Source organism: Eretmochelys imbricata, chromosome 1 (assembly GCF_965152235.1).
Source record: "Eretmochelys imbricata isolate rEreImb1 chromosome 1, rEreImb1.hap1, whole genome shotgun sequence".
Classification (NCBI taxonomy): Eukaryota; Metazoa; Chordata; order Testudines; family Cheloniidae; genus Eretmochelys; species Eretmochelys imbricata.
In genome coordinates this window covers 266,096,109-266,121,458 of record NC_135572.1, presented here as the reverse complement: position 1 = coordinate 266,121,458, position 25,350 = coordinate 266,096,109, and the positions used below count along the sequence as shown (strand labels likewise).

Sequence of the window (25,350 nt, the reverse complement as noted above, 5' to 3'; positions counted from 1 at the left end):
CTCTCATGCTTCCCCTTATGCTTGGAAAGAGCTCTCGGTAATAATTGGTGAGACCACTACATTATCCTTCTTTTAATCTCTCCTTAAAACCCACCTTTGCCACAATGCCTACAAAATGGTTAGGCAGCTGATGTGCTGCAACCACTGAGACTGCTGCTTATTATTTTAACTGTTTTGCTGTTAACTTGTGCTCTCCCCAGTCTGTCTCTTCATGTCCAACTATTGTCTCCTATCTTAAATTTATATTGTAAAATCTTGGTTAAGGACCATCTCTTTGTAATACGTTTGTACAGTGCAAAATATAATAGGACTCTTGATGCTACCACAGTACAGATACATAATAATAAATAATGTAGTTGTTAATAATATTGGAATTTAGTTACTAAAAACTGTGGAGAACCAACAATTTCTCAGTCTGATCTCCCTTTATGACAGATATTGAGGCTCTTCCTTGAAAAATGGGAGTGTTTTCATTTAGTCCAAGGATGTCCAAATTACAGCCTGAGGGCCACATTTGGTACAGAATAATAATTTTTTGCATGTAGGATGAGGACAAAACTGATCATTTGAATTTGTTCATTGCGGATAAACTCAAACAACAGTCGGCATCTATTCATCTACCAAGAAAGATATATATCCAAATAAAGTGAGGTAAAAGCGTAGTAGTTAAGAGATGGAAAGGCCCTATTAGAGCATTACCATTGATCTTAGCGAGAAGGCCAAGAAGATGTTTTTCTTCATTCATTATTACTAGTTGTTTTCATTAAATATTTATTTTTAATAAAAATTATGCAAATTTAGATGCAGAGTAAGTGTTGGTGCTCAGTAACATAAAGTTTGATTAAGTTTGACCTGACATCCCACAGAGAAAATTTACTTTGGTTCCTTCTTAAGCTAGCTGTGGAGGCAAGTCAGCCTTGCTATAAAGGCAACTCTGGTTATTAGTACTGGATCGTTTGTGTGTTGTTTACAAACTGTTGGATCTGTTATTTGTTAAAAGTAGTAGCAGAGAGAGTTGGAGGGGTGGAAGGGGCTTTTTCCCCTCTGCTCATTTTGATCCTCTCTTTATGATGCATTCTAGTGACAACTCAGCTTCCAGGAGCAGATCGCTACACAGGAGGAAAAATTATCTTCATTGATACTGAAAACACTTTGTATCTTTTTTACTTAAGCAAGTTGTAGGTATGATAGAAAGGGATGTTGATGCATCTTGTAATGAGTACAGCATCCTCATAATCTTCTGATGGAGTGCATTTTGTTGCAGAAAGCAGATGAGATGCTCTAAATGGCTCCATTCATGGATAAAAGTAAGGAACTGTCTATTAAATCTGGCCCATGGCATCATGAAGAAAAACAAAGTCAGTGCTGTCCACAACAGTTTATTCTTATTATAAATTACTAAAGCAAGACGCCAAAATGATTTAGGTATTGGAGTTTGGACATGGTGCTTTTTATCTCTAGGTAATTTGTTATAATCCAACCCAAATGGGGGATAGGGGTGGGGTTAAGATACAGAACTTATTTTATATTTCTATTTGTGTAGTTCTAATGTGCTCATCTTTTTAATATCTAGGTGATAGAAGCTTTTCATATCCAGATTACTGCTTCAAAAGTGATTCCACTGTTTGTTACTATCTCACAGCTTTTTGATGGACTATGTAAAGAGTTTGCTTTCTGTCTAGTTATTCTGTATCACAAAAACAAAACAAAACACATCACCATAAGCACTAATTGCTCCTCTTGTTGGCAGTATCAACAGAGAGGCCAAGGCCTTGTCTGGGAGCTCTGGATTTGGACTTGAGTTTTATGGATTTTCATAATTTGCATGATGTATATAAAGAGAATCCTTAAATCTTACACATTCCAGCCGTCCAGATCGTCTTCGTGACATTGCTGATCGCTTCAACGTAGACCATGATGCAGTGCTTGACAATGTGCTGTATGCACGTGCATATACCAGTAAGATCATCATTGGAATGGGCACAACAACCCTTTCCCCCCACCTCTAAAACTACTGTTCCAGCAGTTCTCAAGTTATTGGCTAAGACCTTCTCCTGGGGATCACTAACATTTTTCTGCATGTGGGGAGTCACAAGCCTGCTTCAGTTTTCTGTTGTGGTCCTCTGCTGCCTTAGATTTGCTCAGAATAAGTGGTCCTAGTTAGTTACATTCTGTAAACTATTTAGCAAATTCCAGAAATACTAAGGGCTTGTCTAACACCAAGGTTTAAACCAGACTCAATAGAGTTAATCCATTTTCAAAATGCTTGCATACACATAGTGTAATTTATTATAGCACATTAACTCTGCGTTTATCTCATACTCTTTCAAAGTGAACTAAGTTTGATGCAGTTGAATTAGGTCAGTCTATTGTCCATATGCACATAATGCTGCTGCATGCTACTTTGGCAGTCCTCCAGCTACTGTCCCACACTGTTTTGTGGGCGACTGTTACTGACCTGTCTGTTTACCTGTGTGGCTGTGATGCTTTCTGGGGATACCCAGGGTTGTGAGGAATCTCACTACCACCTGCCCTTAACATGACGAAACCTTGTCTGTGTCTGCAGGGAATCAGCTCCCCAACTCCACTGGCCAGGGGTAACACAAGCACTCCCTACTAGGCTTTGCAGACCCTGCTGTCTCTCTACTGGTTAACAATAGGCAAACTCCAACCCTCGACTCTTCCGAGTGTCTCCCTGGAGTGTCCAGTCCCTGGTCCAGTGGACACTTGCAGGATTCACAGATCGCCTGCTTCCTAAAAATCAGTAAACCCCAGTTTACCAATTCCACCTTAGATCACTTCTCTGCTTAACAAACAGCACTAAGATATGCTTATAGTGAAAACAGTATGGCTGTTCTTATGTTCTTAGGTATAAGTTTATTTAACAAAGCATAGAGATTCAAGTAATAGTATGTAGAAGTTCTGGAAAAAATGGGTACATATAAAATGAAATCTTAATATGCATTCTAGAACCTAGATTTAATTAACTAGATACTCTGATGTCTTAAGCATAATGCTCACCCAATGTCCTTGCAGCATTTTATAGCCAGGCTTGGCAATGAACTTCCTTTCATGAGACAGATATGCTTGTCAGCTTGTCTCCTAGTTGGCCCATTGTGTTCCATTGCCTCCTAGGATATAAAAGTTCCATCCTTTGTCTTCATTCATATACAGGACACCCCTTGCTGTTTTGGTTCTTCTTGTAGATTTTGTCTCTTGTAGATTTCACACCCTTTCAATTGGCACCTGGCTCAGTATGCAAATAGACCTCCATTGTGATGCAGACAATACACAGTACACATATGACCAGACAGCAAGATTAAGCATCTGTTACTTCCTGCCTCAAAGGAGTACATCTGAGCATGTCACATCTTGGTGACTGGCCTTAACTCTCTAGTACCTTAAGAATGTAACTTTCAATATAGATACATAATTTCTTAAATATTATCCGTACATACATTGTGCAGTAATGATGATGACCAGTGATTATGGTGGCTCTTGGTATTGACTTTGCATGCTACCCTTTGGTGTAGTATTATGAATATATCTGAGGGGATATCTGCAAAACCCCATGCACCCCCTGTGACCTCTGCCAGTTGACACCAAGAGGTTCCTGAGTCACAGAGCCCTCCACTGTTCTGCTGTTGATCAGACATCCCCATATAAAAATTGGCCAGAATTTGCTCATTTACTCCTGGATTTGAGTATATCAGCCATGCTGTGATATTACTCTAGAAGCCTTATAGTATGCCTTGAGCAGCCTCTTGGAGCTATGCAGAGACTCTAGATCTCATCGCCCCCTGCAGAGAAACATTGATGCAGGAAGCTCTTGTGGCTAGTCACCAGAATAAAAATCTTTCTGTAGACATGGATAAGTACATCTCCATGAAGGGCCACAGCTGGGATACCTAACAGTGCAGGATAAAGAACAAACAACTCAGGAGAATGTACATTAAAACCAAGGATGCTAGGAAAAGGTCCAGCAATCGACAGGTGTCATGTCCTTTTTATGAGGAGCTGGACAGGATTTTGATCAGTTATACCACTGCAGAAACCAAGAAGTTTGCTGCTCCACCTCCCTCCAGACAAGCACCAAGAGTCTTTGGAGGATGAACACGAGGAGGCCAGTGAAGAACTGTCTCCAGAAAACCAGGAGCTTTTTGGGACTGAAGACCCTGAGGATGGCTGGGTAGAAAGCAAGCCTGATCCCTGCCATGCAGGAATGAGCCTATTCCCAGCCAGAAACCCAAAATGGTACTGAAGAGGTAGATCCGATCCAGGGAACAAGAGCATGTAAGTATTTATATCTAAAATTTATTATTATTTTATTTTGTTATGCTATACTGCTGTGCTAGCTTCTGTTCCAGGTGCCCCGTGGCCGCAGTCATTTTTGACAGATGTTTATCCAGCCCCCTGTCTCCTTCGGCTCAAGCTGCCTCTCCCGTTTCCGTCCCCCACCATCTCTCCCATACACTTCTTCAAAATGGCAGCTGCTGTAGCTGGGCATTCAGCCTCTGTGTCATGCTAATGTCCCGACCATCAACCAATTTGAAGCCCACGCCATGACTGACACAAAACTATTAACCTATTTTTCCTTCCCTGCATCTGTCCTTCATTACAAAATCCCTCCTCCCAATCCTATTCACCAGCTTAACATGGCTGCTGGCAGTATGGTGCAACCTCAGCCTGTACCCAAACTGCCTACTGCAGCGGATGCAAATAATGAAAACATTCAATTGTGTGAAATTCAACCGGAGTACTTATGGCACCTTAGAGACTAACAAATTTATTTGAGCATAAGCTTTCGTGGGCTAAAACCCACTTCACCGGATGCATGCAGTGAAAAATACAATAGGAAGATATATATATACAGAGAACATGAAACAATGGGTGTTATCATACACACAAGAACGAGAGTGATCAGTTAAGGTGAGCTATTACCTGCAGGAGGGGGGTGGGAACCTTTTGTAGTGATAATCAAGATAGGCCATTTCCAGCAGTTGACAAGAACGTCTGAGGAACAGTAGGGGGGAAAAATAAACATGGGGAAATAGTTTTACTCTCTGTAACGACACATCCACTCACTAACACGGCTGCTACTCTGAAACAGTTTATTGAGAAACTGGTTGCAGAAAAAGAAGTTTGGTTAGTATTCTCACTTTACATGAGGTAGATGTGGACATTGCATGGCAAAACTACAGCTTCCACTCAGAATTATCATAGAATATCAGGGTTGGAAGGGACCTCAGGAGGTCATCTTGTCCAACCCCCTGCTCAAAGCAGGACCAATCCCCAGTTTTTGCCCCAGATCCCTAAATGGCCCCCTCAAGGATTGAGGTTTAAACCCTGGGTTTAACAGGCCAATGCTCAAACCACTGAGCTATCCCTCCCCCCAGATGTCCTGTAGCACATATATTTACAGGTAAAAAGCTTTGCCTTAGGGACAGCAAAGTTCTTAGTACCTTTTAACAGGCGTATATTGAGAAAGACTCGCAATAATTAATGCTTCAGACAATCACTGCAGAACTTTATCTGTTTTTCTCTGCACTTTCACCATGTCTGCAGGAGAGAGAAAACAGAATGTAAGGGTACGTCTACAGTATGAAATTATTTTGAAATTATTCTATTCGAATTTTTGGGAGCTATTTTATACATTTGGTCTTCTGTGTCCCCACTAAAGCGCCTAATTCGGCAGAGTGCGTCCACACTACCAAGGCTACATCGAATGTCAGAGCGGTGCACTGTGGGTAGCTATCCCACAGTCCCCGCCACCCATTGGAATTCTGGGTTAAGCTCCCAGTGGATGATGGGACAAACACATTCTCGCGGGTGTTTCTGGGTGTGTGTCGTCAGACACTCCTCCCTTCATGAAAGCTATGGCAGACAATCGTTTTGCGCCTTTTTGGCGTGCAGACGCCATACTGCTTTCAGCAGACGGTGCACCGCTGCTCTCCTGCTACTGTGAATCCACCTCTCATTTCCTCTCATCTTCCTATGTAATCACTACTATCTATTCTTTCTCTTCCTCATTGAACACTTCCACTGCCAACTCTGCTCAGCCATTGTGAACTGAGCAGCACAGCTTCCGCCGCCAGCTCTGCTCTCCCGCTATTGCTGCGCTTCCGAGCTTCTCTGTGTTGTCTGTCCTGGGCTCCCACCTCTGTGAAAGCTACAGAAGACAACCATTTACTGCCTTTTTTCGGCTACCGTGAACCGAGCAGCACAGCTTTCGCCACCAACTCTGCTCTCCTACGTTTCGCGCCCTTTTTCCAGGATTACCTGTGCAGGCGCCATAGCCATGGAGCCCGATCAGATCTCCGCTGCAGTTTTGACCATTGTAAATACCTCGCGCATTATGCAGCAGTATGTGCAGTACCTGCAAAACCAAACAAGGAAGCGATGACAGCACAATTACGATAGTGATGAGGACATGGACACAGACATTCCTAGAAGCACGGCATGTGGCGATTAGGAGATCATGGTGGTGTTGGGCCAGGTTCATGCCGTGGAACGCCGATTCTGGGCCCGGGAAACAAGCACAGACTGGTGGGACTGCAAATTGTTGCAAGTATGGGATGATTCCCAGTGGCTAAAAAACTTTCGTATGCGTAGGGCCACTTTCATGGAACTTTGTGACTTGCTATCCCCTGCCCTGAAGCGCAAAGACACCAAAATGAGAGCAGCCCTCACAGTTGAGAAGTGAGTGGCCATAGCCCTGTGGAAGCTTGCAACACCAGACAGCTACTGGTGAGTCGGGAATCAGTTTGGAGTGGGCAAATCTACTGTGGGGGCTACTGTGCTGCAAGTAGCCAACGCAATCATTGACCAGCTGCTATCAAGGGTAGTGACTTTGGGAAATGTGCAGACCATTGTGGATGGCTTTAATGCGCTGGGGTTCCCTAACTGCGGCGGGGCAATAGACGGAACGTATATCCCTATCTTGGCCTCAGAACACTGGGGCGGCCAGTACATAAACCGCAAGGGGTACTTTTCCATGGTGCTGCAAGCACTGGTGAATCACAAGGGACGTTTCACCGACATCAACGTGGGATGGCCGGGAAAGGTGCATGACGCTCGCATCTTCAGGACTTCTGGTCTGTTTGAACAGCTGCAGGAAGGAACTTACTTCCCAGACCAGAAAATTACTATTGGAGATGTTGAAATGCCTCGGGGACCCAGCCTACCCCTTAATGCCATTGCTCATGAAGCTGTACACAGGCACCCTGGACAGTAGTAAGGAGCAGTTCAACTTTAGGCTGAGCAAGTGCAAAATGGTGGTAGAATGTGCTTTTGGATATTTGAAAGTGCACTGGCGCAGTTTACTGACTTGGTTAGTTCTTAGCACAACCAATATTCCAATTGTAATTGGTGCTTGTTGTGTGCTCCACAATATCTGTGAGAGTAAGGGGGAGACATTTATGGCGGAGTGGGATGTTGAGACAACTCGCCTGGTGGTCAGTTTCGCACAGCCAGGGCGATTAGAAGAGCGCAGCAGGGCGCACTGCATATCAGAGAAGCTTTGAAAACCAGTTTCATGACTGGCATGCATACAATGTGACAGTTGTGTTTGTTTCTCTTAAAGTTACCCACCCACGATATAAATGAAAGTAAATAAAGTCACAATTGTTTAAAAACCGTTCTTTATTATTTGTTGCACAAAACATTGAGAGAAATCAGAAGCTAGACGGGGGAGGGGGGGTATTGGGTTATGGGGGTGGAGGAGGAGGGAAGGACAAGTCCAGAAACCAAATCAAAATTTAGGATATGCCAGCTTTCTGCTGCTTGTGCAGTCCTCTGGGGTTGACTGTATGGGTCCCCATAGCCTCCTCCCCCCACCGTGTTCTTGGGCATCTGGGTGAGGAGGCTATGGAACTTGGGGAGGAGGGAGGGCGGTTATACAGGGGCTGCACCGGCAGTCTGTGGTCTTGCTGCCTTTCCCACATTAGATCCACCATACAGCGAAGCATTTCCAGTTTGCTTCCATAGCATCCTGCCTGCTCTCATCACGCACGTCCCTCCTCTCTTCATATTCATGTAACGCTTTACACAACTCCACAATTGTTTGCCTCCATGCATTCAGCTGGGCCCTATCAGTGCGGGAGTACATGTCGTCCCGAGTTCATTTTTTCTGCCTTCTAATCTGGACCAGCCTCTGGGATGGAGTAGATAGGGGCCGTGTTGAAACATTTGCACCTGCTATGGGAGGAGAAAAAGGGAGGGTAGTATTTTAAAAGATACATTTTAGAGAACAAAGGGGACACTCTTTCTCAGTGAAACAGGCAATTCATAGTACACACTACATGTTCTTTCTGTACAAGGTCTCATTTTGTCTCTTATACTGAAGTGCCTGCCACTTTCATGTGAGTAAGCCATCACATGCGGCCGGGCAACAGAATTCAGCTTGCAGGCAGCCATGGTAAGCCCTAGGGGCATGTGGGTTTCTGCTTCTTCTGCATTCATTTCAATACTTTCAAACTGCCGGGCCCCCTTTCCCATAGCAAGCAATGTCTGGTGGGATGATCGCTTCACACAACACTCTCCCCACACACACACACACACACCGCGTGGCTCCGATAAGGCTCTAAGCAGGGATGAGCCCTTTAAACTAAACGCGAACAGCCCAGCATGGCTGGGTTTCCCCCCCACCCCCCACCGTGTGGCTCCGATCAAGCTCTCACTCACCAGAAATGCCTTCTCCAGGGTCATGGTCCGGGAGCATGCCTTGGGAGTGGGGGGAGGCTATTGGCTCCAGTGTTAAGAGTAGTTCCTGGCTAGGGGGGAAAACAGATTTCCCACTTGCCGCCTGCGCACGGTCCTCCTCCTCCTCTTTTTTGTCCTCCAAAAACTCATCCTCCTCGCTCTGTGCTACTCCCCCCTTGCAGGTGTCCACGGACAGTGGTGGGGTAGTGGTGGCATCACCTCCCATAATTGCATGCAGCTCACGGTAGAAGTGGCACGTATGGGGCTGTGACCCAGAGCGCCTGTTTGCCTCCCTGGCTTTTTGGTACGCTTGTCTGAGCTCCTTGATTTTTGTACTACACTGCTCTGTGTCCCTGGAGTAGCTGCTTTCCGTCATGGCCCTGGAGACTTTAGTGTACGTATTTGTGTTTCTTTTTTTGGACTGTAGTTCTGCCATAACAGATTCATGTCCCCAACATGCAATGAGATCCAGTACCTCCCGTTCGGACCATGCTGGAGCTCGTCTGCAAATCCGGGACTGCGTGGTCTCTTGTGATGGTGGACTCTGCATGGTCGCCTGTGATGGTGGACTGTGCTGATGGTCATCAGTGCTGATGGTGACCAAACAGGAAATTCAGACGTTCCTGGGGCTTTTACTGCCTACCTGGCTAGTGCATCGGAGTTCAGAGTGTTGTCCAGAGCGGTCACAAGGGAGCATTCTGGGATAGCTCCCGGATGCCAATATCGTCAAATTGCGTCCACAGTACCTGTAACCCGGAACTGCAATCTCGATTTTAGCACTACTCCACTTGCCGAGGTGGAGTACAGAAATCGGATTAAAGAGCCCTTTAAATTGAAAAAACTCGTTTGGTCGTGTGGACGGAATCAGTTTTATTTCAAAGTAACTTGGCTAATTCCAAAATAACCGCGTACTGTAGACCAGGCCTAAGACTAAGAAGTGTCTCAGTTTTAGTCCAGACGTGAGGGATAGCTGCACAGTCCTTTTCCCCAGTATAGCTTGCAACGCCCTACCACTCCTGAAACACTGCTGGGGGGGACCTGCTGGGTGAATAACTTCACGGTGTATCTGACTGTTCTGCCCTTTTCCTTTTTGAATAAGGCCATTCTCTGCCTCCTAATCACCCACCTCAGTGTCAAGTCATAAAGAATCAGGACAGCCTAAAGGGGATGTAGAGAAGATTACTATCCCAGTCTCCCCCAGATTCCCTCTGCTAACCTCTCAACACCAGATGGCTCAAGAACAGGAAGATGCAGAATTGAGGCGTATGCTCACCTGTGACTTGAATCCCCCCTGCCCTTGTGTTCTGCCCTCCACTGCACTGTGTAACTTTGAATTTTGGTTTCATCGTTGTTTTAATTCAAGGTTTATTTCTGGTTGCTATGTAATAGATTGAATATTTAACTATTTTTATTATTATACATAGAGTTGTCAATGCATTTTAATCAGAAAATCCCTAAATTTTAAATAATAGGGTTTTCCAAAATATTGAGTCACAGACACAAGGTAAAATGAGGATTGTCACAGTGGTCCACTTTCATTGCCCATAAACAAGACTTGCATTCCCCACAATTCATCCCACTCAAGCCTGTCCGCAGGTTAACAGCTGGATGTACAGCTGTACATTTTCAGGCCTCATACTCAAAGTAGGAACAGTAGGCATCCCTGACAGTATTGCCCTGGCTTTTTCCATTTTCTCTTGGATTACTTGTTGGCTGTTCAAACTGCTGAGCGAGTCCCTGCACCTCAGCCTCCCACTCATCATTAAGGCTTTCTCCCTTACTCTCATAGATATTCTGCAAATACAACATGGAGTGATCACCTTTCTGCAGCTTCCAACCTACTCCACAAACAATACCACTGTCCTTTCGAACGGGCAAATGCACGCTCCACTGCCATTCTGCAACTACTGAGGCATAGGCGCTGTCTTTATGAGTTACTGTGGGGTACTTGACCCCCATTCCGCCCCAGGGCCCATTCTGTCCCTTCCTCCAAACCCCCACCCCACCCTGCTCTTCCTTCCCCTGCTCCACCCCTTCCCTTGAGCGCCCTCACTCCTCGTGCACACCGCTAAACAGCTGATCTGCAATGGGCGGGAGGCACTGAGGGGTAGGGGGAGCAGCTGATTGGCGGTGCTGCCAGTGGGTGCTGAGCACCCGCTCTTTTTTTCTGTGGGTGCTCCAGCCCCGGAGCACACATGGAGTCAGAGCCTATGTACTGATGTGATAAACAGTTTTCTCCTTCTGTCCGTGTGGCCTGTGAATGACTTCATTAACCAGGGAACCAGAGGATAAACCAGGTCTCCCAGGATAATTGGAGTAGTCTCCACACCATTCATGTCCATAGTGATCCTGGGGGAAAACAGTCCTTTATTCATGAAGGTAAATAGAGCTGAATTCCAAAAGATACTATCATTGTGGACCCTTCCAGACTCTGCATTTTTTGTTTGTAAACCTGCCTCCATGGTCAACCAGCCCTTGGAACACCATGGAGGAATATCTCTTTTTGTTTATAAATTCTGAGCCCTGCAGTGGTGGGGATACACAAATAATAGGCACATGGGTCTCATCAGTTGCCCCAATACAGTGTGGGAACCCCATATATGCAAAGTCATCAATAATCTCCTGAGCATTATCAAGCTTTATAACCTGGTGGAACAGTACCTTATTCAGAACATCACATACCTGCATGACAATGGCCCCAACAGTAGATCTCCTTACACCAAATTGATTGGCTATGGATGGTAACATTTGGGAGTGACCAGCTTCAAGGTGTCAGTGGCAACTTGCTTCTCCATGAATATGAGATGCTGCATGTTGGTAAGCTGCTGTTGCAGCTCCAGGGCTAGTTCAGCACATATTTCAAAAAAGGTTGCCTTTCCCATCCTGAAATTCTCTTGCCACAGCAGGTCATCCCAGGTCTGCCAAACAATCCTTTTCCACCAATTGACGCTGGTTTTCCGAGCCCAGAAACAATGCTGCATGTTGTGAAGCTGCTCCAGGAACAGCTCCTTTAGTAGCAGTTCCTTGGTGTCTTCCTCTTCTTCCTTGTCCTGTGTAAGGAATTATTTTAAAATTTGAACCTGCCTGTCTTCCCCTATGCCTCCTCCAGTGAACAGTGAGAAAAATCCCAGAATGCATGCTGCTCAACAAAGTACCCTCTGAGAATGTCATGTGCTTAGTATGCAGCAAGCTGCTGCCATGTGTATGCAATGATGAGAATTGAAAGAGAGTCCAGCCATCCTGTGTGTGCATGCTATTAGTGTGGCTTGCATACTGTGTGTTAAATAATGTGCACCAAATCAATCTGTTTTAAATCCTCTGTGTAGACAAGCCCTAAGCGAACTCCATATCTTATAATATTTGTGTACCACCATGATATCTGAATTTGCTTTCTTTGAAGCACTATGGAAACTGGTATATTTGTTGGAGACTAATTGTGAGTGCTTGAATGTAAGTGGGCAGTATAAACAACATTGAGAAAGTCTGTCGTTTTGTGAATGGAACCTTATAGGCATGATCCCATGCACTATGTGGCAAGGCCTCTATATCCTGCAGCATTGCGGTGCAACAGACTCGAAATTCTGTTGCAGCTTCAGTTACATTTTTTAAATGGAAGTTTTTATTGAGTTAAATATGAATAATGCAGTTAGTATAATATTCCTTGTGTTATTTCACTTTGTCCCTCCATTTGCCCCGTTCTGCAAAGTCATGTCCTGATGCATAGTAGAAATTGTCTTGGGGAAGTTGAAGGTTTTGGTAACTGGATAGGGAGTGTTTGGAATCTGCGGAGGCATGAGAGGCAGTTGTAGATTTTGGTGGGGGCAGGGGAGTAAATGCATTAGTTGGAATTGCGACTAAAACTATTAGTAGTGAAATACTAAACAATGTTGACATTTAAATTGTCATCTTAGGTTTCATAGTTAATTTCATATGAATGAGGCAATTCACCCCTCCCAACTGCGCTGATTTACATTTTTAAATTGTTTTGTAATTTTTTTAACCATAAACACTAAGAACTTAATGTTTCAAGAATGAAAACTAATATGATGCACAGTTCCATGCATGTGGTGGGCTCTGTAGAAAATTCTGCAGCCGTGGAATACGTAGGGCATAGTTTATGAACACTCAGTTTACTGTCCTTTGCCTGCACCTTAAGAGTTAGGCCAGGTCTACACTAGGAGCGCTTTGACAGTATAGCTATGCTAGTATAGTATCATGGCAAGATGCTCCTAGTGTGGACACAGCTTTTACTGGCAATATTGAATTTTTGGTGGGATAGCTTATTCCAGACCACCTGAGCAAAATAAGCTATACTGCCAAAGTAACACCCTTGGCTGACACAGCAAAAGTTTGTATGTAGTCCTGGCCCTAGTGCAGACATCACTTACACTGACAAAACGTGTTTTTGCCAGTATAGTTTATACTGGTTCCATGAATGAAATAATGCTGGTATAACTGTGTCCACACTAGGGTTTTTGCCAGCATAGAAATGTTGCCAAAAAAACCCCATACCCCTAACTGATATTACTACATCTGCAAAAGTTTCTAGTGTAAACCTGGCCTTAGTGTTACCTCACGCCTCAGCTCCTTCTGGGTCTTAATTTCATGTTCAACTGTACTTCCCACCAGGTGAACATCAGATGGAGTTGCTTGACTACGTAGCAGCCAAGTTCCATGAGGAAGCTGGCATCTTCAAGCTATTGGTATGAGCCTTTAGGTCATTTTACTCTTCTGCATCAGCTTAATGCTTTCAGGATAATTTCCTCTTTTCCTCCTTCCTTTTCTTTCACTACATTTATTTATTTTGTATCTTTACCATGCAGATCATTGACTCCATAATGGCACTCTTCCGTGTAGATTTCAGTGGCCGTGGAGAGCTGGCTGAACGGCAACAGAAACTTGCTCAGATGCTATCAAGGCTTCAGAAAATCTCAGAAGGTACGGGGGACCTTGCAGGAAAAGTGAAAAATGTATTGGAACTACTGTGAAAAGGCAGTTGGTAGCCCAGCATTACCACATGGTAGCCCCAATGAATTTAATGGTAGACATTGCCCAATTAATCTTTCCTTGCCTTACACAACCACTTACTAACAAAAATGTGATACTTAGTTAGAAATCATGTGACTTCAATTTGACCAATTGGCCTCCAGGATTCTTCAACATTCTGAGGCATCTCAGAATTATTCTTATTTGTATTTCAGGAGCACGTATAAGCCCCAGTTGAGAGAATTGGGACATTGTTCAAACATAGTAAGAGATAGTTCCTGTCTTGAAGAATTTACAGTCTAAATAGACAAGAAAGACAAATGGTGGAAGGAAAAACAGAAGCAGAAGGGGTAAAGTGACTTACCCATTGTCACAGTCTATTAGCAATATTGGAATGTTGTGATGGTTTATTACTGGCTGAGTAGGAAGTTACATTTTCCCCCATTTTTTGAATGTTTCACTACAACTGGTGAAGGGAGTGACAGAGGTTCTTTCCATACAATAAATTTTTAAAAGTTAACAGTTTAAAAAAAAAAAAAGGTTAGGATGGGTTTTCCAAAGGAGCTCAGTGCTGGCCTAACTGCTCCCACTTTGAGTTCAAATGGAAGAAGAATTAAGCTAGCTCTGATCGCTTTTAAAAATTCTATCCCTAATTAGTCCAAGCCATCAGAAAGATAGGCAGGAGTGTTCTGTTGTTTGTGATATGGGTGCTGGACCTGACAATCGGAAAGTGTCTCCCTTGTGGCACTCATGAGACAATATGCATGAATTGTAGTGTGATCTCTTCCCCTTCCTTTAGGTCTTTATATTGTTCTTTATTGCAGAATATAATGTGGCTGTGTTTGTGACCAATCAGATGACTGCTGATCCAGGAGCAACTATGACGTAAGCCACGTGTTCTTCTCTTTTTCTTTTAAATTTCTCCTCTTGCACTAAACCAGCGGTGGCCAACGTGTGGCTCCGGAGCCCCGTGCGGCTCTTCAGCAGTTAATATGCGGCTCCTTGTAGAGGCTCCGACTCCGGGGCTGGAGCTACAGGCGCCAACTTTCCAATGTGCTGGGGGGTGCTCCCTGCTCAACCCCTGGCTCTGCCACAGGCCCTTCCTGCCCCCTCCCCTGAGCCTGCCATGCCCTTGCTCCTCTCCCTCCCTCTCCCCCCAGAGCCTCCTGCATGCCACGAAACAGCTGATCAGGAGATGTGTGGAGGGAGGGAAGGAGGGGGAGGTGCTGATTGGCGGAGCTGCCGGTGGGCGGGAGGCGCTGGGAGCTGGGGTAGGGGGGAACTGATGCGGGGCTGCTAATGTATTACGGTGGCTCTTTGGCAATATACATTGGTAAATTCTGGCTCCTTCTCAGGCTCAGGTTGGCCACCTCTGCATTAAACACTTAATAGATATGGGAAATGGATTTTTGTTGGGAAGGGCAAGCTCAGGTGTGAAGATGCACCCTACATCTTTAAACAGGTTTAATACTGGGCTGTGATTTGTTGAGGCCATGTCTACACTAGCAAGATTACAAGTGCACAGCTGTATCAATGCAGCTGCGCTGCTATAAAATTGCTTGTGTAGCTGCTCTATGCCGATGGGAGAGAGCTCTCCTGTCGACATAATAAAACCACCTCAATGAGCACTGGTAGGTATGTCGGCAGGAGAAGATCTTTCGCCGACATAGCGCTGTGCACACTCCCAGTTACACCAGTGAAACTTACGATGCTCAGGGGTATATTTTTCACTCCTCTGAGCAACATAACATTTTACCAACGTAAGTGGTAGTGTAAACATGACCTGAGAGGTACTGGCTGCATCAATCACAAGACACTTTAAGATTGGGTGTGAATGAACTCTTCAAATAACAACTGTTAGGTGAGTTATCAGAAACTCCCCACCTAAGACAAAAGGTGGCTGTGGAACGTGCCCAGAAGTGCAGACTGAGTGAGCATAGGGGTTTTACTGAGTATCACTTAGTGTATGTGTGGTGTGGGTGGGGGTGGGGGGCTTGAAACAAGGTAGGTGAGGTAATATCTTTTATTGGACCAACTTCTGTTGGTGAGAGAGACAAACTTTCGAGCTTACACAAGAGCTCTTTGTCAGGTCAGGGAAATGTACTCGGAGTATCACAACTAAATACAAGGACAAATACCATAAATCCAGTGCCTCTATTCAATTCATGACTTTTAGTGTCTAGTAAAGTTGTGAATTTAAGCTCCCAGGCTCATCTTTTGAAGGTGTTGTGCAGGTTTCCTTTGAGGATGAGGACTGATAGTTCAGACATAGAGTGATCACTTTGTCAAAAGTGTTCACCCACAGGCGATAGGCTATTTTTGTCTTTTATCATTTTTCTGTGGGAGTTCATTCAAGAGTGTAGTGATTGTCTGGTTTCACACATGTAGTTGTTATTGGGACATTTAGTGCACTGGATGAGATACACCATAAATTGTGATAAGCATGTGTAGGACCCATGTATCTTGAAAGGTGTGTTGTGGGGTGTGTTGATCACTATAGCAGTGGATATATGTCTGCAGGTTTTGCATCTGTTGTTCTGGCAGGGTCTGGTGCTGCTTTGAGTTGGTGTGTCCTGGTCTGTGGGGAGTTTGCTTCTGATGATGAGCTTGGAGAGGTTGGAGGTGTTGTTTGAAGGCCAGACGAGGGGATCCAATGAAGATTTATTTCAGGATAGGGTCCCCATCGAGTATGGTTGTTGTAGTTTGATGATACTCTGTATGGTTTCCAGTGTGGGATGGTAGGTGACAACTAGGGGTGTGCGGTCGGAGGAGATTTTATTTCTGTATTGAAGCAGCTTTTCTTGGGGTATTTGGGTGGCCAGTTCCATGATTTGATCTACTTCTCTGGTGCAGTGTTCTTGTTTTGGTGAAGGTGGTTTTGAGTGTGTTAATGTGTATATCCCAGACTTTCTTCTCAGAGCATATTCTGTGGTATCTGAGTGCCTGGCTCTAGATAACAGATTTCTTGGTATGTTTGGGGTTGTTACAGGATCTATGAAGATAAGTGTGGTGATCCATGGCTTTCTTGTATCTAGCTGTCTGTAGGGTTCCATTGTTGAAGCTGATCGTGGTGTCCAGCAAGTTGATGCTAGTAGGGGAGTGTTCCAGAGAGAGCTTAATGGACAGGTGGTGGTTGTTGAAGTTGTTGTGGAAGTCTGTGAGTGAGTTTAAATTGTGTGTCCAGAGGATGAAAATATCATTGATGTATCTCAGGTATATCATTAGTTTCGTGGTGCATTTGTCCAGAAATTCTTCTTAAACGTGGCCTATGAAGAGGTTGGTATATTGGGGAGCCATCCTAGTAACCATGGCTGTGCCATGGTTTGGACAAAGTATTTGTTGTTGAGTGTAAAATTATTATGGGTGAGGATGTAATGGAAGAGTTTGGTGATGTATTTGGAGTGGATATCTGAGGGTTGTCCATTGTCTTGTAAATATTTGAGTCAGACAGCTGTGTGAGGGAAGGCAGAACATTCAGAAACTGAGAACAGAGAAAAACTGAGAGAGAGGCAGAGGCAAAAAGCAAGAAATTGAAGCCGTAGCCTGTAAGTACTATATACGAACCTGGAAAAATGCTAGAGAGAGAGCTTTTAGGTTTGGTGTTGGCTAAGGAGGCTTGTGGCTATAAGCTAAGAAAGTGCTCCATTTGTTCTTGGTTTGTCCAGCATTTGGAGAAGCAGGATTTTGTATGTTACTTGTAAATAAAGAAGATTGCATCAAAGAGAATACCAGATGCCACTAATTTCTACTTCCAACTGAGACAACCCCAGGGCCTGAAGTTTGACTAGCCACTCAGGTCAAAAAGGGGCAACAGATAATTCACAAATTACACTCATGGGTTTCTCTGAGTCTTTAAATTCTTTTCCTTTCATTGTCCATGCCCTGTCTGTCATGATGACCCCTTTCACCATGAGTTGAACTTAGAAAACATATCACAAGAAATGTTGAAAATTTTGAGCAGAATTGTTGTGGAACCAGTTTAGTGCAAAGATTAAGGGTGAGATTTCTCAAAACATTCAGTGTTGGCCTAACTTTGCGCCTGTTGAAGTCCATGTGAGCAGAGTTAGGCCAACACTGAGCACTTTTGAAAACCACACCTAAGAGCATACATATAGTAAAAACTTAGACCTGGTCTACACTAGGAAATTAGGTTGGTATAACTACATTGCCCCAGGGTTGTGAAAAATTCACATCCCTGAGCGATGCAGTTAAATTGATGTAACCTTGGTGTAAACAGTGCTAGATCTATGGGAGAATTCTCCTGTCTCATGGAGGTGGAGTACCTATGCCAACGGGAGAACCTCTTCTGTTGGCATAGGAAGTGTCTTCACTGAAGCACTATAGTGGAGCAACTGCAGCGGTGTTGCTGCTCCACTGCATTGTTTTAAGTATAGACAGGCCCTTTGCTAAATCCTCTTGTTACACATCCATTCATCTGATATCATCATGTCTTGTCTGATGACTTATTATGATTGTTAGCCTATGGAATTCACCAAGAGAAACTTAAATAATTATTTTTTGTTAATTTAGTTTTCAGGCAGACCCTAAGAAGCCCATTGGCGGCCACATCCTTGCTCATGCTTCAACCACAAGGATTAGTTTGCGGAAGGGAAGGGGGGAGTTGCGTATTGCCAAGATATATGACAGGTAAACACCTCTCTTTTGTGGGACAGGAGTTATGTTGGGTGGATGGTTAATAGTTGACATAGCTCATACTACTGGAACATGATAGCATCGTAGCTGGTTGCTGAGTTCCAAATGAATCCTGCTTCTGAATGACATCTTGAGAAAACAATGCACAAGAAAATTAACTAGGAGACCTAGATTGAAATTCTTTACTTGTGACCTAAGTCACAAGTAAAAGAAATTAGAGAGGTCTCATCGTAATTGCCAGTAGAGATTTTTCTCTATTAGGAAACTACTAAACAATTTGGTATAACTGGCAATCTCTGCCCAGAGGATGTCTAGGACTGGAACAATAGAGAGTTCTGTGGATTAGGATTTAAATCAGGTCACCCATGAAGGGAGCAGGTCAGGACTGAGGCCATGTGTACACTACGTATTTTGCTCGACACAAGTTATGTCGGTGAACAGTCACCAAAGTTTGTATATTGGTTAGGCGTGTACATACTTGGCTGCTTGTGTTGGCCTGCACATACTCATCAGGAGTGCATGTGTCAAAGTAAAGTGCAGTGCACCACCAGTACGTATTGCAGTGTGTCTTGTGCCATCATCTGGGGCAATGCCTTTTGGGATATTTTTGCAGTGTTTTGTGGATAGTAATGATTCACGCAGGGATCTCTGGGAGCTAAGGATCAAGTTCCCAGCATGCAACTTTCTGCACCCCATAATCCCATTCATAGCCCACAATTTCCATGCTGTTTTTTAGAAATCCTACACACCCCCATGGCACTTTTCAGTCTCTGTTATCTTTGACAGAAGCACAACGCCTGCAGAGCTCTGCACTATTCTCATGAACATTGCAAATACAGGACAGCACAATTCTCCTGTATTTGCAGAATCTCCAGAAATACCGCAACAATTGGGGACATGAGGATTTCCTTTAGGACAGTTTGCTTAGGGATGTAGCCAAAGACAATTGAAGGTTGTTGGTGGGTGTAAATGGAGAAGCTGCAGATCGTGGAATGCTGCTTCTGGTCCTGAGAAATGAGCACTGACTGGCTCCCATTGTAGTGCACGTTCGGAACAGTAAGCAGTGACTGCAGAGCTTTTGGATGCAGAAGGCCACATTCCTGGATCTATGTGCCAAGCTTGCCCCACCCTCCAGCACAGGGACACCAGAATGAGAATTGCACTAACAGTGGAGAAGCAAGTGGTGATCACACTGTGGAAGCTTGCAACACCAGCTTGCTAGCAGTCAATGGGAAATCATTTTGGAGTTGGAAAATCCACTGGGGGCTATTATCATGCAAGTGTGTAGGGCCATTAATCGCCTCCTACAGTGTAAGACTGAGACTCTTTGCAATCTGCAGGACACAGTGGATGGATTTGCAGTAGCGGAGTTCCTGAATTGCGGTGGGGTGATAGATGGCATGCATATTCCTGTTTTGGCCCAATCCCACCTTGCCACAGAGCACATCGATAGAAGTGCTACTTTTCTCTGGTTATACAGGCGCTGGTGGATCACTGGGGATACGTCACCAATATCAGTGTTGGCTAGTCAGGGAATCAGGTTTCAGAGTAGCAGCCGTGTTAGTCTGTATTCGCAAAAAGGAGTACTAGTGGCACCTTAGAGACACGGAATGTGCATGATGCTTGCATCTTTAAGAACACAGGACTGTTCAGAAAGCTGCAAGCAGGGACATTCTTTCTCATTTGGCTGGTTACCATTGTAAATATTGAAATGCCAGTAGTTTCCAGATTCTGGAGGACCCAGCCTACACCATGCTCCTCTGGCTCATGAAGCCAAACACTAGTCAACTTGATAACACCAAGGAAAGATTCAGCTACCAGCTCAGTAGGTGCAGAATGACAATTGAATGTGCTTTTGGTAGCCTGGAGGGATGCTGGTTGTGTTTACATGCTAGATTGGATCTCAGTGAGAAAATATTCCAATGTTTATAACTGCCTGTTGGGTCCTCTTAGTATCAGTGAGGCAAATGCAAAAGGAGCAAAAGGAAAAGCTGCTTCCTGGGTGGAGGTGGAACGACTGTACACTGACTTTGACCAGCCAGGCACAAGGGCTATTACAAGACTGCTGCATGGAGCTATACAATTGAAGGAGGCTTTGAAAGAGCACTTTAATGGTCAGCCACAGTAGTCTTCTGTGCTGGAGTGTTTGAGCCTGGAGCTTTGAGTGCTGCTAAGAATTGTGTAATGCTTGCTACTGCACATTTATAAATATGACTGGGTGTTTTTCTGAAGCTATGAATTCTGTGGTGCTTAATGTGCATTTACAAGTACTGTTTGCTTTGACTGCTGCTATGAATTCTGCAATATTTGTTGTAAACTAATAAAGTTCCAGAAATAGAACTTACTGAGTGGGAAAAAACAGTGCAGAAAATCAATGTGCAAATAAAACCATAGGCAATGTTATACACATTTTTAACATAACTTAATGGGGTGAAAATTTAAAATTAGAAAGGAGGTAAATATTTATGTCCATTTGAATAAACAAATGTTGTCTGTTGTGGCTACATGTACACCAGTTGTGGTTCTCACAGGTCAATGTATGTGAAGCTGTGGTTTTCCTTGCAGACCCCCAGCGTGAACTGGTAGGCTAATGTCGTGCCCCATGATGCCATGTCATATGTTTGAGGGTGCAGGGAGTAGTGACCATGGAATTCTCCAAGCCTGCAAAGGGTGGAGAGTCCAGGATTTTTGAACCTGTATGTCAACTAGGGTCGGCAGTGTTTGGCTTTGCTGCCTGAGAAGACCCATTATGTACTGGTGCATTTCCTGCTCCTTGTCCTATGGGGAATCTTGGGCCTTTCCCCCGTCCTCTCCATAGTGTTGGCGATACTGGCCTTCCAAGCCGCTTGCAACACTGGCTTGCAGGATTCTGCATAAGTGTCTTCCCTAGTTCTCTTCCTCCTCCTCCTCCTCATCGAGGTCAGGCATTCGCCAGGCATGGAGGGGGTACCCCTCAAGGCTGTCACACCAGAAGCTGTGATAAAAACAGGCAAATGTACCATTGGATTTACAGTCACAAGGGACAGGGAAAGATACATTTTCCCAACTCCCTTCCCTTATTCTGATAAATATGTTTAATAAGAAATGCTTAAGAAACACTTCAGCTTTGGAGTGCCTGGGCAAAACACTGCTTTCCAGCCCTACCTGTGGTAAGTAAGGTCCACCAACGACAAAAGAGGGAAGGATTTTCTGTTGTGTGAAGCTATAAAATTTCAGTCCCTATTTGTTGGGTATGAATATAGGATAATTGCACTGAACACTGGCACTGTTTTTCACAGGCTGTAGTGATTTCTCACTTCTGAGGGTCACAAGCGCATAGAGAACACAGCTGCTACTGCTGTCCCAAAGCCACCCAGGCCCATATGCTGCTAGCCTGTTTATTGCAATGGTGCCAGCCAAACTCATCACAGACTGGCATGGGAAAGCAGCCTACTGTGGAGGAAGAAATAAGGCAGCCAAGTCATGGCCTCCCTAGCCCCAGCAGCACTGAAGAGGAGCAGCCTGCCTGGGCTGGGGCCAAGGGGGAAAGAGCAAGTAGGAGGGGGCTTTGGGGAGGAGCATGTGAGGGGCCACAGAAGGCTGTTTGGGGAGGCATAGCCTTCCCCAGCCTATTGGATGTGTCGCCCATGTTGCACAGCCTATTCTCCTCACAGGCCCAGGAGATCCAGTGCCTGCTGTCTGTTCCAGGCAGAAGTACATCTAGTGCATGGAGCTGGTGTGGTTGGTTGGGTGGTTGCATGCAAGGGAGAGCTGCTAGGTTTGCTGTCCAAGCTGGGCAATCAGAAAATGGCATTTTAAAAAAATACTCAGGGAGCTTTAAAAGGGGGAGTGGCTTCCAGTTTCTGTGACCCCCCTGGCAGTGGTGCTGGAACCAAGGGGGCCATGCCCACCCCCCACTTTTACCAGTGGGAGGGCCACACCTGCTCACCTTTTAACATGAGTGTAGTAACCTCAGGCAGGCACAGCAGGGGCTGCGCTTTGCAGCGGGGGAGCTTATAAGGTGATCGGCTCCCCTGCCGCAAAGCACAGCCCCTGCCAGTGGCACCAGCTTCTTCCCAGTAAGGGGGCTGAGTTGGGCTTTAGCCCCCCCTCACCATGGAGCCCTGCTCCTCCTCTTCCTCCTGAGGCCCTGCTCCCTGGCCAGGCCGGAAGCTGGAACCCGGCTGTGCTAAGAGTCACCCAAGGAGCCCAGGCCGCTGTGGGCAGCCTCAGATCCTCCACCTGCCCCGGACAGCGCATCGTGGGGTCGGGGACATGGGCTGGGGGCTGCTCTCAGGCACCCTGGATCCCTGCCCAGGGCAGGTGGAGGGTCTGGAGCTCCCACAGCATCCTGGGCTCCCTGGGCAGTGGGTCCCATAGGCTGGCGAAGGCTGTGCCTCCCCAAACAGCCAGGTGAGGCCCTGCTCCCTGCCTGCATCAGCGCCACAGCACCAGTCCTGCTCCAGCCCCCACAGTGCTCCAGCTGGGGCTGGGAGGCTGCAGCCACCCGCCACCCCCTCCCATGCTCTGGGGCTGGGGCCGTGCACCACTGCCGCTCTGGAAGCTGGGAGACTCCCAATCTCCGGAACTGGGGAGGCTGTGGTTGCATGCCTCCCGGCGCTCCAGGGCTGGGGGGCTAGCCCGGAGTGAGATTGGGCCAGGGGGTGGGGGCGTCCTCTGGGCTCCGGTGGGGGTGGAATGGGCGGGGCCTCAGGTGGAAGGGGCAGGGCTGGGGCTAGCCTCCCCCAGCTGGCGGTTCATGCGCCGCCCATGCTGGGCAGGTATCACTGCCTGGATCTGGCCTGGTCGGGATCTCAGGGGAAGAGGAGGAGCAGTGGCGGGGCCATAGTGCCAGTGGCTCCCCCCCACTTCTGTACAGGTTCTGGAGTTTCTGCCCCCTGTGCAGTGGAACTTACAGTTGTGACCAGAGCGGTCACTGTTGCAGGGAATGGGGGATTGCGGGGACAGCTGCTGGAGACTGTTAGGGTTGACAAAAGTCATGCAGTGTCTATATTTGCACTGTGTTGACCTCAGTAGGTCAACCACGGCTCTGTGCCATTTGGGGAGGTGATTTTACTGCATTGCCATAACAAGGAGCTTATGTCAGCCGGAGATAAATTTTAGTGTAATGCAAGCACTAATAGGTTGATGCAAGGTGACTTAAGTTGACCTAACTTTGTAGCGTAGACCAGGCCTTAGTTGTATTGGGCAGAGATGTGTGGAGATTCAAGGTGGTGATGTGGCAAACCTAGGATATGGAGGGAAAGCTTCCATAGCCAAAACTGTTTGGTTCTGCCACATCACTTAAAAAAAAAATTGGAAACCACTCTAAACAGAAAATCTAAACAAAAATATATGCACTTTTGTGTGCAATTCGCTCCAGTCTGTATTTTTGAAACGTTTAAAATAAAATTAAGTGGTGTACAGACTTGGTGTTTACCCTCTGCACAGGGATGGATTTCGCACTTTTTGGTCATAAATCCTGATGGACAATTTCTATAATTTACAACTAAGAACATGAGCTTTGAGGTATTCTACCTGATAAAATCTTGGATACTGCATCATGACTACATTTTACACAGAGAACAGCCATTTTCTTGCTTCTTTCTTTTCCCAGCCCTGAGATGCCTGAAAATGAAGCTACATTTGCAATAACTGCTGGAGGGATTGGGGATGCCAAAGAGTAGATGGAAAACTGGTGCAAATCTCCGTTTGAAAACAGCCCGTGCACCTCAGATGAAGCCATGATATCCAAGGTCTGACTCCTTGGTTACTTAGTGTTTTTCATACACAATTTGGAAAGTTTAGAATTAGAGGGATGCTGGGAAGAGCTTTTTAGGTATCATATTTCAATAATCTTAACAGTTCCTGGTTCACCTTAGTGCTATTTTAAAATGATCTTTCAAGCAGCCAGAAGTTGAAAAAGCACAGAAATGTGACTTATTCAAGGAATACCTTCCTTATTGTTCAGGAGAAGCAAAGCTGTTTTGTCACATAGGCTTAATGTGCACTTTTTATAGTTTCTCGGGAAAGGAATGTCTGTGGAATAGAATATAATGGCATGGAATGGAACAGCATTGAAACATAGTTTTTACAAAATAATGAGTAACTAGTACACAGAGGGAAAGTGCAGTGAAAGAGAGATAAGAATAGGTGAACTTACTAATGTTTCATTGACAGTAGAGGAATGATAGTTGCTTGAAAAGATTTTTAGAAATCTTGATTAGATTATGTATTTGTTTTTAAAGTACCTGTATTTCTGTTTTGGAATATTTAAAGCTCTTGTCTATTTTTCATATCTATGAAAAATGCTAAATTAAAATGTCTCTCTTCTTTATACTTGTGTGCAATACAGCCAACACATAGTTTGAGTGAGACCCTGGTTCTACCCTGTGAGTAGTCTTGCTGATTTTGTTGTGAGAACTTGCATGGGTAAACTAAATGGGATATAGCCCAACATTATTATTTTTAAAAAATATTTAAAATATTAAGAAACACTATGTTTAACACTTTGGGGGGGATTCTTCAATTTTTCATCTTACTTCAGCTGCTATCTATGAGGGTCCCAGGCTGCAGAGATCCTCTCTGCAACTGAGAGAGCCAGATGGGATGGGGCTAACTGGTGACTGACAATGCTATTAAGATTGGTCAATGAGACAAAAGCAACACAGCTTCTCCACTTGCTCTAAGCCGGTGGTTTCCAAACTTTTTCAGAGTAAAGAACATGTTAATAAGCAAGATTATTTTGTGGACCACCTCCTTTCCATTCACAATCACATAATATCCCTGTGGCCATAACAGCAATTGCTCTCTTAGAAAATATTAGGAAGTTATATATTTTTTTTACCACCTTTCAATACAATACAAGGAAGAGACTCAGCACCAGGTGATGAGTTAGTGATAACAAATCTCATGAAACACAAGATAGAAGACTCCATGAAGCCTATGGGACACCACCTTGAGCACAAAGCTGCGGAGAGTCTACTCTAGACAATCTCTCTCTTAAGATGTCAACAGGAAAAAATTTGAGAG

At 45.0% G+C, this 25,350-nt stretch overlaps 1 protein-coding gene across 7 annotated transcripts in view; it reads left to right on the top strand.

The window, feature by feature from the left end:
* The window catches only part of DMC1 (DNA meiotic recombinase 1), a 36,606-nt gene extending 11,958 nt beyond the window's left edge, over positions 1–24,648 (top strand). For 3 of the 7 annotated variants that reach the window (XM_077829861.1, XM_077829870.1, XM_077829880.1), the window contains exons 8-14: positions 1,082–1,154; positions 1,868–1,959; positions 13,330–13,403; positions 13,524–13,638; positions 14,511–14,571; positions 18,217–18,333; positions 19,126–19,285. In XM_077829861.1, the coding sequence (XP_077685987.1) occupies positions 1,082–1,154; positions 1,868–1,959; positions 13,330–13,403; positions 13,524–13,638; positions 14,511–14,571; positions 18,217–18,333; positions 19,126–19,240 (647 nt within the window). In that variant the 3' untranslated portion in view covers positions 19,241–19,285. Of the gene's footprint in view, positions 1–1,081; positions 1,155–1,867; positions 1,960–13,329; positions 13,404–13,523; positions 13,639–14,510; positions 14,572–18,216; positions 18,334–19,125; positions 19,286–23,935 lie in introns of those variants that run through there. The other 4 variants (XM_077829886.1, XM_077829896.1, XM_077829913.1 and 1 more) reach the window with 4 other exon arrangements.
* Positions 24,649–25,350: the final 702 nt, after the last annotated feature.